The sequence below is a fragment of the Trichoplusia ni genome, chromosome 14 (genome assembly GCF_003590095.1).
Source record: "Trichoplusia ni isolate ovarian cell line Hi5 chromosome 14, tn1, whole genome shotgun sequence".
In the NCBI taxonomy this organism is placed as follows: Eukaryota; Metazoa; Arthropoda; class Insecta; order Lepidoptera; family Noctuidae; genus Trichoplusia; species Trichoplusia ni.
The window spans coordinates 1,104,639-1,124,351 of NC_039491.1; the positions used below are offsets into that span (position 1 = coordinate 1,104,639).

The 19,713-nt window shown below is 34.7% G+C and overlaps 1 protein-coding gene across 1 annotated transcript; it reads right to left on the minus strand.

Annotated features, from left to right (window-relative positions):
- Positions 1-1,460: 1,460 nt before the first annotated feature.
- Positions 1,461-2,354, minus strand: LOC113500706 (acetylcholine receptor subunit alpha-like). The gene has a single exon (XM_026881583.1). The coding sequence runs from the start codon at positions 2,258-2,260 to the stop codon at positions 1,967-1,969; it is 294 nt and encodes a 97-aa protein (XP_026737384.1). The 5' UTR covers positions 2,261-2,354; the 3' UTR covers positions 1,461-1,966.
- Between the last annotated feature and the right edge of the window lie 17,359 nt (positions 2,355-19,713).

Here is a 19,713-nt window from a genome sequence, read left to right on the forward strand (position 1 = left end):
ATTCCACATTATTACGCAAATTGCCAATTTTACTTCATTTCCTGCCCTACTACACATAAGATAAAAATTCTCGACAAACACCAAGGAACGTTAACTTTAGTTGACTCAACGCAACAAAATACATCTATTTAGATGACACAAGATAAAATGTTTATAAAACTTTCTTATCACTTTGCGTTGCCTCAACCCTTACAATAACTTTACATATAAGGCTGTATACGGAACAGTAGCATTACCGCTTCGCCCTCGGGCCTCGCATACCTACTATACACGAATGACGTTTTAAGGTCTCACGATACAGTTTATCTGTATATATCGGGCACTATTCCAACGCAATAACTATGGTGCGAAGTGTTTTTAGTGAACAAATCCAATTTTCCTAAACAGCGTAAGGTCCTAACTTGTTACGAGATCAATGTGACAGAAGTTCATACGAATACCTATATTTTTTTTCTACGAGTATTTTGTTTTCTCGATTATTTGATGGTGAGGTTTTAGCATTTTTAATACAGTTATGTAGATGTATGTGCGAACCTTATTCGTCTTACAGTTTTCGATTTAAGAAAATATTTTGTTGAATGATTTAGAGGTTTAACAATAAGAGAAAGATTTTCTTTTATATCGCGGAATTAATATTACTAGAACGCCGATGCATAACAAGAAGCTCAACTATTAGCTTATACTATATAATCTTAAACTTATCGCACTCACTAAGTATTGTATTAATTATTGAATCAATATGACAAAAAAACCATAATGAAGCAGTAACATAATGCAAGGTACACATTCTGTACATAAGAATGTCATTTTAAGCGACAGAATGTAAACTTTTCATACGCACAGAGCCTCGAACATAACAGTTAAGGGATTAAATTATGCAATTAACAGCCTCGTTATCGCTTAAGCAGACTTCAAATGGTCCTTAAAATCTTCACGCCATAAATATTTTTTAAAAGCCTAGTGTTAATTACCATGGAATATCGAATATCATTTTATTCTTGTTCGTAATATTGTATCTATCTATTAGTATATGTTTCGGCGAAATATGTAAGAGAATATAAACGCCCGTGCTTATTTACTCTTTTGTTTTTCTAGAATACACAAAACCGTGTCCTTGTAACTTATATTATATCAGTTTGATACAATAAAGTGTAAGTACCTATCTCATTTCCTTCTAAATGTATGTGTACGAGGTCTCTAAGGAATACGCCTGTGTAGGTATGTGTATGAACATGAGCTATTACGGTAGTATTCATTCACGACTAATGGTACTTACTCACGGCTATAACGCTCACAACGATCTGTTAACTCATTACTGATCTCTTGGTGTTAGCGCCTCACATGATGACCAAAACGATTTAGGAATAGAGAATATGGACGTTATATAAGAATGTAGGTACCCCCATATCTTATCCTTTTTTGGGCTGAGATGTAGCCCAAAAAAGGGCCTTATTTACGCTTCGAAAATATCAGTACCTACGCGCCTTATTGCCAAGGGATCAAACATTTAATAAGGTTGTAAAAGATTATCTCTCCTCCTTAATTTGGTAATAATTTTGCGAGTAAGCTTGCATAATGATATCACACATCATTTTACGCAAACAATGAACCGTAAATAATTGCCTCAACAAAAGGCTCATAAGGATTATGGGCACAAAAAACAGATTGAATAAATATCGAAAGAAATACAATCCCTTCTGTACGAGTGATTTATGAGATCTGATTTGAAATACGTAAGGGGAGACGGAGTGGCGCCTGGCAGCGATCAGGGCCGAAGGTGTGAATACAACACTCGTTACATTATATCATACTTTCACCACTTAAAACTGAAACTATTTGCAGAACTGGGTCGCATGCCTGAGGCGTTAATTCAATTCGCATCTATTTAAATTCCAAATGCGGCGCGCAAGTGCAAGCATGGTATGCGTCCACACTGCACCCTCGACTGTCTCCGATGTAGGTCAGCTCAGGTCTGACTGTTTATCAAAGGCGTGCATTCAAATGATGAGTGTAATGATGTCTGCGGGTCCGGTCCGGCGCGCCGGCCGCGAGCTACAGACGAGACACTTACGACGTCGATGAGCTGACTGAGTTTGAGTTTGATGCAGACTCGGAGCACGTCGGTGGTGTTGACGACTGGCCGGACGAGTTTGTTGTAGTTGGAGAGGAGATCGTCGTAGAGCCGCTTGGCGTCGGGGTTGCCGGCGGTGGCGGCGCGGAGCAGGCAGGTGGCCGCCAGCCACCACACGAGCGCGGCCATCAGCTCTCGGGCTCGGCCATCGTTACGTAAAGACCGTGTCGGCAGGGGCGGTCGGCCCGGGCGCGGCGCGTCGCTGACTGCCGCCCTGCGCGCCCCTAGCGCCCCCCCACCCCCCACCGCGCACCCCACACAATGATAAACAAATTCACGCAGAACTGACACTCTTTTGTTCTCTCTCCGACACAAGAATCTGCTATTCGAACTTCACTTAAACTTAGGTAAATTAGTATTGTCAAATGTCACTTAAGTGAAAATCATTACTACGTAGGTATTTTGTTTATTATTTCAAGAAATTAAAGCTTAAGAAATTAAAATTAAAGTACTGAATACAAATGTAGATTATCTAGTGTTTACCTTTTTAACAAGTGTATACAAAGGAAGGATTTCTAAAGCAACTACAAATTAACTATATTTGAATAGGATACCTATGTAAGCGATAAAATAAACACCCCGAGGTTTAGTCGGCAACTTATCTCAAACACTAAATTAACAACAATACTCCCATTTACACGCCTTTATGTAATAACTTAGCATCTAATCAAAAGCTGACGATATAAATTGAAATGATTTAACAATTTTCCACGATGGTACACTTCAATTTGCGTTGGTGTGAGGATTGCAAAACGTCGTCAAAAACATAAAAACATAACATAAGTTTGACGCATCTGATTGTTATTTTGATTCTTCGCTAAAGTTTATACGTATAAAGTAATGCGGCGACAATATAAAGAATGCTGGGATAGCCGTAGAGGGGAGCGTGTGAACGTCTGATCTGTGCCCAAAACCTCCCTCTATAAATACGCGAGTCGATAGCGCATCACATTCATCTGTCCGGTGTTTCTCACGGTTACAACCAACCTCTTTCAAGAATAAGTTTTTTATCTAGGGATTAAAAAAAAACGAAGAGCTAGAATTACTTTTAAAAACAGCCCGCCATTTTAAGCCAGCCAGTCTTAACTTGACAGTGTAAACTGAGATTGGTTATAATCTCTTTGCTTGGAAATTTGAAGAATACGTATTTTAACTTTTTGGTTGGTAATTAAAAACTAAAATTCGAAAATTAAACAGTTCTCTACGATCTGTTATTACATCATGTTTGTCATAGTTTTAATGCGTGGGTACAACTTTTAGGTTTAAAATACTTTTTGCTAGCAATTTTATGCTGAAAAGTTTATGTCGTTAATTAATGCTCGTTTTTTAATTATATGTATGGTTTTTCGATTTTCTTTTAGCGCTTTCTCTTATTACCTGGTCCTATAACGACTACGCAATTTAATCCGATTAGATACCATCAAAACATTAAAGAGGATCTATAAGAACTAAATTCATGCTTGACACGAAAAAAAAAACAAAGTCTCTCTCCCTGAGATATCTAGCTCTTTTGTAGGTATTCAGTATATTCTTGAATGCTTAAATCTTTTATGTATCATATATAACGTAAATCAGATCCTTGAGAGAAGAACGCTACATTATTATCATCTATTTAAATAGTCACTCTTCTTTTTAATATAAAAAAAATATTTTCAAAAGCCCTTAACCACGTAATCCTGAACCATCAATCAGTTTCAAGTCACCGTTAAATCTAATATATAAAGTAGCAGACTGACATTTACGAATACAATTTAAATTTGAATATTGCGTTCTAAAACAGTAATTAAAAACCAAAAATTTATATTTCAAATTATCTTCTCATTTCGCAGGTCTGCTGGAAGAGATTTCTGAAATAAGAAGTACCTTTGTACATGTATCTTCATATCCCATTTTTAAGTGTTTTTTACTGTTTTTTTTTTAATAAATAAGAATAATTGGTCTGTAAATACTTGGTCTGTTAAGTCCGTGAACTTTATCTTAAACTTATATTAATGCGTCTTGTTTCTTCGAAATTTTATGTTTGTGCTCATTTGAGTCAGGATAATAAAAATACAATATTCATGAGGAGAATGCGGCGATGGCATAACAAAACATGTGATAAGCGTGTAATTTTGCCACATTATTAATGAGACCGCGAACGGTGAATATACTGAAAACTTACAGCCATTTTGTACGGCATTTAGCCTATAATGGTAAAAGAAAAACTGTCTTGTGTTAGGTTAGTGGCGTTCCTATATTTTTTGATAATATACTTACTAAATCCTACTAAGTACTCTACTAAATCCTTTTTTCAATTTACCCATTAAAAAAACCCTAAAATTAACCCTTGACTTATTTATATGTGCTTACATGCATACTGAAGAGAGATTTTTGTATCCATGCTTCTGTGTATATGTCAATTTTTTTTTTATATAGCCTGCTTTAGATCCCACTGCTGAGCAAAGGCCTCCCCCCTTTCTCTTCCACGCCTCTCTATTTTGTGCAAGTTCCGGCCACGCGCGCCCCGCGTATTTGACTAGATCGTCACACCACCTTCTTCGTGTATGTGTCAATGCTTCTAAGATAAGTAAATAAAAATTACTATACATACTACACGACACTGGCAGAAATTATTGTAAAATTAGATTTAAATAAACAAAAACACATTCATAAAATGCATCGATACTTTTTAAGGGCGACATTTCTTCACACCCATTTTATAAGCACAATTTACTCAAGTCAGTTAATTAAATTTCCAAAACATTGTCAGCAAACCTTTGTAAGCCATAACTTTGAAGCGTCAGTCATAATCTTCTGTTTTTGTTACGAATAAAAGCTTGTTTAGTCGAGGCGAGAAATACCGTGCTTATGCGTTCCATTGCTGGTGTTGACACATAACTTTAGAAACAAGAGCTGTGTGACTCAGCAATGTATAGCATCCCACACGTTATCCCTCGCCTCGTCTAAATAGGCCTTTAAAAGGGTCGTCATCCGAAGGTCTTGAAACCGACGCCTCCCGAACATAAATCAAAATTACACGAAAAACATCTTAGATTCATAAGCAAGGCTCGCTCACTAGAGAAAACTTTTTATTACACGTAAGGTATATGTGGGAATTGTTACCCAACTCTTAGTTTGCTAGAATTATGATTTATGAATGAATCATTTATGCTTAACACACAATAAAAAAAGTAGATGACAAATGAAGGAGAAAGAAGAATATGAATGGGAAACATTATGCTAAAGTAGAAGATAATATGTAGTTTACGCGATCTAAATATACTTGCCTAACATTTTTAATACTGATTTGTCGCTAAATAATAATCACAATTAAAGACAGAAAACAAATTATTAAAGCATAAAAAATTTGAATATAGCTTTGTATAGGAGCTGGGATTTTTGCAAAGCATAAAAACCTGCTACGCTACTCAATATGATGCTAGGATAACATACAAATACATCAAAGTCGACATATTCATTCAGAAGGTATGTTTCATAAAATAGTAACAAACGACGGTCTCTCAAATTAAATTCATCAAAATCGGTTCATATAGGCCGTAGTTTGTTGGTATGAACAAAAAAAAAACAGACGAATTGAGATTCTCCGTTCTCTCTTAAAAAGGTTTATTACAAACATTTATCGTAACATTACTGTCCTAAAAAGCCAAGGTAATTTCTACTGAAGATCACAAATGATAGGTTTAGAAATAGAATTTAAATATTTATCTAAAACACGGCTGGAAGTCGGTATTTTATTATTCAGGTGTACAGCCTGTTACAAGGTAGGCGGGAAGCAATTCAAACGTCTGTATCACTGAGCTGGTTTTGCAAGTGTTTATCTTGAAATATATTTATTACAGGCTAAGGTATGAGTCGAAAATGATATTAAGTAAATTGAATAAAATCTACTGATCGTTCAACGCCCGCTGGACGCTAGAAAAATGTCATAGTAGCGAAGGCGAACTCAGTGTGACGATCTAATAAGATATAAGGAAATTGGGAAAGGTCTCCAAAACATTGGATCCCCTTGTCCAGTAGAGGGAATTCCCACAGGCACCATAAAAATATGTTGTTTTTGACAAAGTACTAAGTCGCTGTAAGTGGCTGAAATTAAAGATGTGTATGCTCTAATTCATATCTATAATTAATTCGTCTTATCACTTTTTATCATAATTAAAATCAAAATCTTCAAACCTGAACACTGTGACCTCGAATTTATTCCATCAAAACGCATACAAAAAAATATTTCAAATTGGTCTAGCGGTTTAGAAGATCATTGATGCACATGCACATGCTAATTAGTAAAATAGCTCTAAATACACATAATACAAATTGAATAAGAGCACAAGTGATATTAACAACAGGAAAATCATTATTAAAATTATATTCCAATTTTACTATAAACAAAAACCAACGAATGCTAAAGATAGCCTTTTACAGAAATGAAATATGATAAATGCACGGTGCGCCTGGCCAAAACAAACATTTGCGGATCGAAATCCCATGGAGCACAGGCCAAACACGGGCCAAACTGTGCCGATCCCGCCGGCTAACTCATGTAAATGACGTTTAACTTTATAAACACCCTATATAAGCGAGTATCACAACTATGCTTTTAATGGAGCTATTTTAAATAAGCTGGATTCGGGGCTAACGAGTATTTCTTAAAATATTTTTTTTATTAATAGTTTTTTCCTATTAAACCGGTTAAGTTAAACCGTTCTAATAAGATTGTCGGTAACCATCAAATTTATTTTTCAATCACCAACATATTGATGACTGTAACAACCATTACTTAGCTCGATCATTTTTTTTGCATTTTTTGCTTTTGTTGTTTATGCGGCAGCAAAAATACATCTCACGTAAAAATACGGCTTACTCAAATTGATACTTAGAAGTCTTCATTAATCTTATTATGAAATACATAACTATGTACTAATGATTAAATGATGTAACGGTTTACTCACGCGTATTTATCGGGGTAGCCCGACTAGTTTCGGACCCAACCGGAGTCCTTAATCATGAGCAGACGCGGCGGGATCGCGAGTCGAACGAAATACGCGTGAGTAAACCGTTACATCATTTAATAATGAATCATTCTCACGACAGTTACTATCAAAATATGTACTAATGAAACTAAACAAACAAAGGATTATTAAAGAAACACAAAAAAATACTTATTGGTTGTATCAGAGGCCAAGACACATTTTGGGTCGCTGAGCCAACAGAGTACTATGTTACTATTTTAATAGGTAGTGAATATTTAGAAATAACTACATTTAAAAGAGAATTCAATAAAAACTGAACAAAAACCCTATTTAAAACGACCTTTTAAAATCAAGTATATAAACAAAAACGAATCAATTAAACGCCGCTATCCACATTTATCACTATCTGTTAAAAGGCTCCACAAATAATTTGAAGTCCATTATTTAAATTTTATTTCGAGTTTCGCTCCCTTACGGCGAACGGAAATGACTAAAGTAACAATAGCGATTGTATACAATGCCTGTTTCGTAGAGATACATATTTATGTAGTTATGTCTATTTCAGGGCTCATAGTATTCTAAAAAATTGTTCAAGCGATACTTTCGTGTTTTGTTTGTAGCTATAGTACATGTTAATTTATAGTTCGTGCAATTAATATAGTAAAATACTCTGCATTGGAAATGTAAACGTATTTTAAATGTAAACAAAAAAACAATAGAGTTGCCTGGTAGCCGTGCACGCACAGTGCGGTAAGCCGCTGAAAGAATTTAATTAATTTTTCCACGTATTGCAGATACATTGATAAATCATAATTTAAAATATTCATAAACATAAAGCGTTATCATTTTAATAATTATATACTAAATTAACGAGCGCTGTCGAAAAAGTTTTGGTAAAAGAGTCTTTAATTAGTTTCAAATCTCCATACTAAATAGTAGAGTATTTGACTAAAACACCTTATTAGTCAATCAGTTAGATTTCTAAAAAATACGTTTTTTTAATCAGTAAAAAGTAACAAAGCTAAAATGCAACAAAGATATTAAAACGGCACGCTTTGAGAGAGAAAATGTACCGGTAAGTGACGCCACACGATACTGTTTTGTTTCATTATCATCTAATTTTTTTGTTTACGTGACAAAACACGGTTCTAGTCAGTTTTTAAAATTTATCTGATGAACTAATTCAATATTTTGTTATAAAATCAAATTATTTTAAGATAAAAAAATATCATCAGAATTCGTGCAACGGCACCTTTTCATGAACCGCTGTAAACCCACTACACGTAAAAACTTATCTAAAAATGCTAAACTAAACAAAAAATATATATTGAATACGTAAGTATATTCCAACAGAAAGCGAAACCCAGCAGTTTCTGAAGCGATAACCGAACCTTTCACCCTCGCAGACACACCTCGATTTTAATTAAAATTTCTAAGAGATACTGAAATGTTTTTTTTTCGTTTTAACTCATCATTATACCGATTGAAAACGTTCACTTTTTCACAATCAGTGGGCGAAGCAAAAAGCATTGATAAGAGGGTAGGTGCTGGAGTTTTAAGGGTCTTATAAGGAGTCAAAGCGTTTTCCCTTACTTGTAGGGACTATATATAGATATCTGCGGTATATGAGAGTCCTGGAGTGGTCCCTTTTAGGGCACCAATATTTTGAGGATAATGTAGTGTTGCATGTTGTAGCCTTTTATAGAATATTGAGTGCGTATGGAAAGTAGAAATACGTTTAGGAGGCCGACCGCCACGTCTTTAAGTAATATTTTTGCGGTTGTGGGAGAGAGATGAAGCTCTACATTTTGTATAGTGCTGTCACGCATCCACAACTATAATAATATTACATAGATGGTTATGGCCGATTCTTGGCCACCATTGAGTTATAAATGTACCTACTCCATCTACCGTCACCACGCCTGGCTAAGTTTCCTGCCCAACATTACTTATGTTCCGTACTTTTTTATAATGTCAACTATTTTAGTGCGACGTTCTGCGACTTCTGAGTTCGAAATGAATGCGACGGGCAAGAAACAGAGCAGAACGGCATGGCCCAGGAGCTGGTCATTCAAGACTGATAATGATGATAATACCGTCTACCCCTTCCGTGCTCATTCTGGGTCTTAAATCGTGATCGAGATAGAACGAGAGTACTTAATAGAAACATTAAATATCTCAAAAACAATGAAACGAAATTGTAAATCCATTGTGGAAAAATTATCGCTATCATGGTGTGTGATATGTGTGTTAAACATTACACATACATATATCTACTACGACGTTAGTTACGCATCCACTGACAAGCGCGTCGGTCGAACACACATACCTATAAACATACAAATACTTCAATCATTTTTCCATCTCAATAGAAACGACCTTGTCCACAAAATGTAAATTTCACGGCATAAATACTAAACACTGCTAATTTCACTTTCAATATGAAATAAACAGCGTATAACACAAAACACAATTTCATTATTGATTGAAAAACTATTGTTTCCTTTTTGCAAAACAAGTAATACATTATTAGCGCTGTTCATTTCATTTCTGTTTTATTTATGAAAGGAAAATGTTGTTTATTTCAATATTATTTAACAAAGAAACGGCCCTTTCTGTCTATTGTTTCTGTCGATAGCAAACTGTGTAAACATCGGGTGTTAATTACTTTGTATTTAGTTTCATTAGCTATTTATAGCAAGCAATAGTTTGTCTTATTTTCTTTGTACTGTGCGGTTATACTAGGGAGTAGTTTCAAATTAAATGTGTAAATATTTTTTTAACTACAAAATCGTACTGACTTCGCATAAAAACTAACCAAAATTGAGTAAAGTTAATGACCAAAATCGGTTCATCTATAAGTTCTGATGTAGGTAACAAACATACAAAATACAGACGAAATGAGCACCAATTTTTAAAGAGGTCATTCACAAGTGGTTTGAAAAATTGCCTTTTATGAATTCGCACAAAAAGATCGTATACCCCTCAAAAGTATACAGCAAAACTGTGCATTAGACTGCGCAGCTTCTCGTTTTTACAATGAAAACATTTCTACTAAGAGAAATCTCAAATGGCGGATTTATTAGCTTGAAAAGGTCTTAAACATGCGTATATCACACAATGAGAAAGTATCTGTGTATGTGTATGTTTGTTACATCTTTACGCCGTAACGGCTTGAACGATTTCTGCGTAACGAAGGTAGCACCAGACACTGGACACCTTGGGGTGCACCAAAGTTTCTGCAGCCATCACTGACTTCCAGGTGGTTGAAGCCGCGAGCAACAACCAGTATTGTATAAGAAAAAAGTTTAAGTCACAAAACCTAAAAACAACAACAGAATTTAGCAATGGCCGAATACGAAAATATTTATTTCAGCAGTTTATAATTTAAAATATTTTTTCCAAGATTCCATTTCAATCCTGTACGATACTGAACGCAGAACGCTTTCTTCTCATTAATATAACGGGTTCACTCACTAGAAACATAAAGCTTTCATAATTATTTGCAGTTCTCTTTACTCTTGGTTACAAAACGTACAGTGCCATACTTGACCGTCGTTCGTAATTTTATAAATGGCAAACAATTAATATACTGGAAGCCTACCAAAGGCACTTAAAGTGAAAAACAGTTGGATGTTGAAAAGAGTTAGCGCAATTTACTTTGTAGAGTTTCATCTCGCTTCCACAATTGCAATAATTTAAGTTTAAGAATTCGTGGTAGTTGTGAGCTGACACACTGAACTCGCCACCGCGGCGACTCAAACATGACCTGCTACATATTAGTGTGATGAATGAAAGGAAAGAGTATCCACAAGAAGAAAAAGAAGTTTTTTTCATAAGGATGTCTACACACAGGTTACACTGTTCTGTGAAAAAATTACAAAATATATTCTCTACGGTACACGCGATCTATGTTCTCTACGGTACTTGCGACTCAGCCGCCGTGTTAACTCATGGTTAAGGACTCAGGTTGGGTCTGATTCTAGTCAAACAATACCGATAAATAGACGTATGAATTATTTTTACAAAAGTTAACAAAATGTGAAAATAAATGACTTACAATTAAGCCTAAGTCACCATACTTCGTTACAATTTTCCAAGTGTTTGTTAACACTAAGGTTTTTGAATAGTTAATCATCTCAAATTTTAATGAATAGCCTATCAAAAGTTAGGTCAAAAACTGATCGGTGGACGATGGTTAATGGTTAGTCTTTTGGTCAACAAAACACAGTCGTGGTCTGTGGATTTGACAACGGGTTTAATTAATCACCCTTTTTAAGCCGGGCATCTCTTCCGGAGACATTGAGGTGATAATTTTAATTTAATTAGTACAATAATAATGTTAACTTTCACAAAACGCTATGTAGTCTCAAACTAAGCAAAGTTTGCATTTTGAGTGCTAGAATCTAGTACAATTAATTTTTACTTACATCATGTTATGGGAGTAGGTACTAATCGATTCATAGCATTAAACATCGTTTTTGAAATTTAAACTGTCTTGGTCACCTTAAAAATATACCAGTGATACAAAAAACATTATTTCGATAATGTGTACGTAATTAATTAAATCTTTTGCATGGACAGACTCGTTACACAATATACCTACTGCATTCAAAACACTGTAAAAAGTTTTACTATCTTATAGAAAATATACATACACAAAGTTTATAAGTGTAAAATGTATTTACATTACCGGGGTGTTAGCAGAAAGTGTTAAGTACTATTAATATAGTGAGCAGACGAAAGCCCGTAATGATCGTACCTACTCGTTGCTTGTTAAAACGTAGTGCAATGTTAATAATAAGTTCGGCTTTAAATGGTGTGTAGATGCAGGTAATAACAGTTGTATGTTAAAACTAGCTGTTGCTCTCGGCTTTGCCTAAATGTCAGTTATAGTTGCATATGCATTACCCTCCTTTATTGAAATCGGATAAAAGTATATTATGTGGTCATCAAACATGTCAGCTGCGATAATGGTATGGAGGTATCCATACTATTATTTTATGGAAATCAGTTCAGATGTAGTAGTAGTAGTTTTGTACAAGTATTAAAAAAAACAGAGGTAAGAATATTGGGTTGGGTAATAAATATGATGAGGATGGCTATCTTTATAAATTTAGCCGATTAGTACGAAAATCACGAGTCTTATTCGCACGATACAATTTCTTTGTGTTAGCTCTCTTTAATTAGGTACCCGTGCACATACACATAAAAGTTATGTATAATACTAAAATAAACTAGAAAAATCCTTTAAAAATAGAGCCTTCACTACGTTTCATAGAAACTGAAATAAACCCTGCCGTTGGATGTATTGCATAGTTCTTCGAAAGACGAACTTAGATCTAATCTCTATAACGATTTTTCTATTCTTGACGCAGAACTGGGTCGCGCGCTGTATGCATTCTAGTGAATTTATTCCATGTTATATGTGCAACTGTATTGTAATCATTTTTTGAGCTATGACACATTTTGGACATAACTGAGTTAAGATATTTATTGCTGTCTGCTGTGGCTGTTGTAATGATAAGCATTTATGACTATTTAAAGGTATAATCTTGTAACCTATAGGTCGATTAAAGAGAAATTGTCTTATGATCAGCTGTGGGATTCAAAAATCCAGTGGAGACGATAAAGAAAAAAAAATAGAAACGAAAAGATTAGTACAATTTGTCAAAAATAATACTATTTAAAAAAAACTCTGGAGTCTAATTATCATCAGAAAAAACAGACGAATTGAAAACTTCCCCTTTTTTAAGTCGTTTGAAAAATGATAAACCTATTTAACACGATTTCAAGTAAGTAATCAATTCTTAATTCCAATTTACGATTTAAAAAGTCTTAAATGTATCCAAAATATATAAGAGTCATGAAACAAAACAGTATCAATTATATACTGCAAGAGTACATTTAAGTATCTTTGCGCTGTACAAACAATAAAGGCCCGTCCTTAATGAATCGCAATATTCTTTGTGTTTTTAGATGATTGCCGGCTTCTGGCTCCGGCTGAGACAAATGATAATATCGCAGTTATCTCGAAATATGTGCGCCATTAATTAGCAGTTCAGCTTGATGTTGTGCATTATATTCATTTTGGAATATTTCTTTTAGAGAGAGATTGAAGAAGGGAGCGGAGGCTGTACCCAGGGGTGGGACATTAGAATCAACGTAATCAAATATTCTGTTGATTAGAATATTTGTAGGTCTTATAACTGAGTAGCAATGCTATGCGTTTTAACGTGCAAGAAAACACGCCTGACGTCAGCCGGCGGTTAGGTTTAGTCAATAAGAGTCTGGCACTACTCGTTCCTTCCTCCGAGGAGGCCGGTGGTCATGAGGATTCCTCCAGAAAAAAAAGCCTTACATCTGATAAATCTTTATTTGCTCAATGTAATAAATAAAAAAAGGACATACTTTTTAGTCCTTATCATCTCCCAGCAAGAAGTAAGACTGTTGCAGTAGTTGAAGCGAGACGGAGCATTAGCAGCTTAGAGCGGCGTCTCCCTTCCACAACTGCATGTAGAAGCACGAATTACTACACGAACAAGCGACGAATAAAATTTTTATATATGTTAATCAAAATATTTTTATGCTTAATTTGTCAATTTACAAACGTATCATAAATAAGGTTTAGATTGAATTCAACTTGGGGAAATTGTGTGTAATATCTAACTTCAATTTATACTTCAAGAAGACAGGGACAGCATGAATGTTAATAGCGACTTCAATGCATTAAGAAGGTGTCCGACAATTAGCTCTACAATTATTCTCGTTATACTTACTTAGATAACCAACCGCAGTATAGAACTGGTTATTAGTAGTATTAAATTTGGTATGTTGTGCTATTACGGCAAAATATAGGAAGCTATATACGGTTAGTATAATCGGCGTCCTCATAGCTAATAGCGACCTTTTCGAGTAACTACTTCATCCAGAAAATAAGCCAAGGGTTGGGCCCTATTTCGTTAAATAATATTATCCATTGCGTTTCCATGACAACCCTGCCAATTTACTCGACAGCGATCGGATTTTAATAATATTGTACAGCATATATGTCCTCTTTGGTGGATGAAATTCAAATTTGATTGACGTTAAACTTGTATGGAATATTTGTATGGGTTTGTTGATGACGTCAATAATTGAGCTGAAAGTTATTATATTTTGTTTTAAAGGGTAAGCCTTCTGATGTGCGGTTAATCATGTTATAATCCATTTTGTAGATTACATGAATGTTAATTTTAAAGGTTAGTGACCACATTGGGACTCATTACCCTAATTGCTTTGCAATAATCTTCATAGAGATTTTATTTATTGGTATTATTAACCTGAAGCGTTTATTAATATCTATTGTTTGATCGTATGTATGATTGTGTTTGTAAAAGCGCCACGTTTTACGAGAAATTCAAAGTAAAGTGCATTGTGTACAGAAATTTTAGTAGCTCATAGATTTTCAAAGCCTTGCATTATTGCATTTGCTGATTTAAGTTTTCAAAACAAAGAGTTTGTACAATGGATAAAGAACGCTTTGGATAAACTTGTCACCGCTGTGTTATAACGTGTCACATAAATTATGGGTAAATTAGTATTTTATTTTGATTTACAAAGGGTCCTATTGCTAGCTAAAAGATAAAGTTAGATAAATGACTGTTTGAATTAAATCGACTAATAACTGTGCCGAGCGTATAATATTGGTTATGCGGCGAAAGAAAGTAATCTTCCTCAAGAAAACGAAACAGTATACCAAACGATACATTATTTTCAAATGAAAACTAACACTCGGATCATATTACAATTTTACACTTTCCAAACGATTTTCCAATAACAATCACACAAAGAACGGAATAGTCACAAACCAATATGACTCTGAACCTGATATACATAAAATAAAGTACCCAAAAAGGAATTTGTCGACCAATTTTAAACGCGGAATTTCTACTCTGTTTGGGTCCAGGCCTTTTGGTCGGGAGCCCGAAATAATAGCTTTTTATTGTAACACGGCTCACGAAGGACTCAGAGGGATCAGGGGGACACAAAAACAAACGTCGTTAATACCAAAACGGGACACCAGAAGCGTTTATGTCATATAATTCTAGTGACGATGTGGAAAACTGTTAATTTATGAAAGGGTTTTGTGTTTATATGGTGGTCATAGTATGTGGTCAAAACTTGTACGAGATTGATAAATAAAGACAGCGTCATTTTTTTCAAACATCGAATTAACGTCTATTTGAATTCATAATAGTTGGTGCTAATTTAAAATCACGAAGTGGAATGAGAACCAAATATAATCAATAGATTTGAAAGCCCACTTTTTTAAAAGTCCCTTCAAATTTTATCAAAACCAGTAAAGCCGTTTTTGTTATTTGCAAATTGGATTATCGTCTAGGTTGAGGCTACCGAGCTGAAATTTCAGCCAGCTAGCTTATCGGGAAGTGCCTCAAATTGAGTTGCAATTCAACCGAAACAAGAAAAAAGGTGTATACGTGTGTAAGTAAAAACGTGGTAAAAGGAAAGTGAAATAAAAATATCTATCATAGATAGGAGAATGCGTGATTCATTTGCGACATAAACATTGAATTTCACAATAAACTCCACAATTTCACCTCAAATGGAAGGCGTGACGTGCTACATCGTTGTAATGCTTCAAAAACGTGAATACCAACGCTTCACTCGCTTACCTCGGGAATGTCCGGAATATTTGGAATACAAGCCGCAAACACCCACTCGCTAGCTAGTTGCCTTTCAATGTAATGCTTATTTAGCTTTACTATTTAATAAATTACAAGTTTAATAGCTTTAAGTATTTTTTTTAAACGACTTCTGCACCAAGCAATTTAATCCTTGTATCGCGGGGGGCTTCACAAATATACAATTCACATGCACAAAGACACCCAGACTCAGAACAAGCATTCGTGGATCGCACAAATGCTTGTCCTACGCGGGGATCGAACCCGCGACACGTCGCGCAAAGCGTTTGATTTTGTAAAGGCAATTACCTACAATCGTCACAATTAATAAGCGTCGGATATTCAAAACGAAAAAGCAAACTTAGTACATACAAGCAAAAAATTCTAAACAATTTTATAGTATAATTTATGTTCCAGTTCATGAAAAATTAACTGCTTAACTAATTTTAGATGATTAAGAAGGTTAAATATTTTTTAATTAATTGATAAATCTTCTAATTTAATTCGTGTTGGAGGCAGGTTAAGCAATTCTTTTTATGATTTTAATATTAAACACCCTATTCTCATAGCAAGTAAACTGCTTACACAATTACAATAGCATAAAATAATAATATCCGCTGTCATGAACAATGAATGAATTTTAATTTGCCTTGTAATTTAATATTTATTCAGTGGGTTTGACGCCGTCTGTACTCTAGTAACACAGTTTACACCTTTTCCCTAGCGATATTTTCTACGTTCGTCGTATGTTTTTTCATGCAAAAATCTCGCTCTGAATAAAACTTATATTAATTTATAAGTAAATACTTGCGGTAAGCTTTATTTTCACTTTCTGGTAGTTTGTTAGGAAACGTTGTAAAATGTAGGTTAGATAAACTTACTCAAGCGATTTTATTATGGGCTCTTAAAACAGGAGTTTTGGGAATGTGATCACCAAATAACCGTCGCGATGTATCATAATTTAGGTATTGTGTTGAAGTTAAATACAATAAAAAAAAATAATTTTATTCCATATACCTTATATGGAATAAAAGTATGTTTTTTAAGACACAAAGATTGTGCCTCCTAACAATATTTAGTTTATTGGTTGCCTGTGTTGGAAATATAGTCACAATTTCTTCTTCTATTTGAGTAAACAGCGTATACTTTTATAAAAGGACTTAGCGGTAACAAATTTTAAGACGTTACAAAAATAAATACGTAGCAAAAACCGAGCAAATAGGTTCAAAACATTAATTTATTGCCTATTATGTAAGACAAATTCTACTAAAAAGCCTATTCCAACCTCCAAAATGAAATCCTTAAAGTCCTAAACAAACAAATAATAAGAAAGTCTGTTTGAAAGTCAAAACGACACGAAAACAAACACCATTACATAATACAAGGTGTACCTAAAAACTTAAAAAAAAAAACAGTCCGAATTTCAAAAAAATATGCGTAAATAATAAACCAAGCGTTTGACGTCACAAAATAGAATGTGAAAACTGTGACGTGAAAACTGCAGGGAAATGGCAGGTGGGGACGTCGGACATTGTTATACATGCAACAATGCAATTTTACCCGGTTTAGGTTTTACTTTAGCGCCGGTCGCGTCAGAACTCGTCACGGGTGTGTAGGGACCTTTATTTAATAACTTGTGGAGTCGGACGGCCAGCGGTTTAATACCAGGCTTTTACCAGATTCTTTCAGCGAAATGTTGGAATTAAATGATTTGTTATCCAGACAAATTGCCGGCGAAGTTTAATAAATCGTTTTAGGTTCTTTTTTTTTAACTCGCTTTTCAGACTGAATATTTTAATATTTCGTCCGCGATGAAGTCGGACTCTAATATTGTAAATGCGAAAGTTTGAAGTTTAATTTGTTTTTTTTGTCTGCAAAATATTTTTTAGCTAATGCTTTAGTTAATCCATTTCAATCGTAAGTAAAAAGCTACAATCAGCCTTAACCGTAATTTCTAATAGCTTAGATTAAACATAATCTGAATCAGAGTGCATCAGCAATTTAGACTAATATGTATGTGATATCGTACTATGCGTCTAATTTTCCTAGAACCATAATGAATCAATTAAAACATTTGCGGCTGCAATAGTAATATATGGCAAGTAATATGTTAATAAACAAATTAAAACCACCACCATCTCCAACAAAACGAAAAACGTAGTCGAGGAACTCATTTCAAGCAGCAGTAAACAGCCAGATTTTTCGGCAAATAAATCGCGAAACCGGTTCGGTACCCAGCTTGGAATCCTGCTGTTGATATTGCATGTTACTGTGAAACCGAGAGACACAGTCACGAAGCGACTCGCAGCACTCAAACGCCCGCCGCCGGGAAAACTGGAATCCTGCAAAGAAGTTTGAAGAAATATTAAAAGAAGATCGACTTACCAGAAACGAGCCAGAAAATTCAATTTGGTATTCTTGTGATGAAATTGACAATACCCGGTTGATAGCAGAACTTGGAGGCTTGCCAAATATTGCATACGAGTGAGAAAACAGGTAGGTTGATGTTAATACTGTCGCGAAGATGCGGAGACGGAAAAAGGTAACTGCATTATGTTGAAATTATGCAGACAATGTATCGATTGCATATAGAATTTTCAACCAACTTAAAATGGAGGAGGTTGTCAATTTGCCTGTTTTTCTTTATGTCTGTTAAACTTTGTATTGAATGGAGCGATTTTGTTGATTCTTTTTTCATTCATCAGATTTGGAACAGTAGTTTTTATTCGTAGTCGTTTGTATGTTTTTGTTGTTACATCAAAGTCATACAAATTACAATCACCTATTTACTTATTTCGGTTCTGGGTTTCGTACACCCAAACTCTTTATATTGATTTGGTGTACTACAGATTTGCATGTCTGAAGGTTAAAGATGACTTTTTGATACTTAACTCTTGACAGTGATAACTAGATAGCGCAGTCGAATCACTATTCGACTGCGCTATCTAGTAAAACTGTCACTTGCCCAGATAGACTGAAATAAGATACCGTACACGGGAAATTAAGGGAAACCAATATCTCTTGCTTGAATTCACGAAACCACAAGATGTGTCGGATTGTCTATTAGTCGCGTGATCAATACGTTTGAGACGTCGCTTCAATACGTCCATTTATTCAGTACGCGCTTGAATGGACCAGTTGACGATCTAAGTTCATATATCAACAGTTTTGTAGTAGCTGGTGAAGGTTTACACTACATGATACTGCCTGAAACTGTTGTAAATAATTGACTGCGCATACTCAAAATAAAATGTTATACTCTCAGTTTACGTAAGAAATGCGTCCACAGTTCGGTAATTATGGTAATTTTAACCAATTTTACAATAGTTCAATTTTTTAGTTTTATTTTGAGTAAGACCCTTATTAAAAATATATAACACTGTCATAATAAAATTAAGCTAAAATTATTAAAGTGTTTATGGTAGAAGAGAAAAAGAGAAAGACCTAAAAAGATATACACTTATAACTGAAGAAAATTGCAGAAGTGACGGGTAAGAAAGTAAAAGACATCCCAAAGAATCGAGGAAGATAGAAAAAGATAATTGCACAGCACCTAAATTTGTTTATGACAAATAAGTACACAATGGCTACCTACAATTTTTGAATTGGAAATTTAACACAGAGTTTTATAAAATATCGATTAGGACGAAGTCCCGGAACGTCCTAATTAGCAGCTCATATACAATGAAGTTCATATCATTTATTCGCTCATAGGTTTATTTTCCGATATTAGTCTACTCGCCCGAAACAGTATAGGAGGGGAGCCTGCATCCATCAATGTACCAATAATGCCGTCCGCGTTGAAATAGTCTGCTAATTGCCAATTAATTTATCAATGGTAATGATTGAATTAATTACTGATTAAGCGTATCGCAGAGTTTAGCGGTAGATTTGGTGTGTATGAGTTAAACTTGAATGGCTTCCGAATTTG

What these genes read in the sequence shown, in the direction of transcription:
- LOC113500706 (XM_026881583.1), bottom strand. Translation starts at nt 2,260, where the DNA reads ATGGCCGCGCTCGTGTGGTGGCTGGCGGCCACCTGCCTGCTCCGCGCC.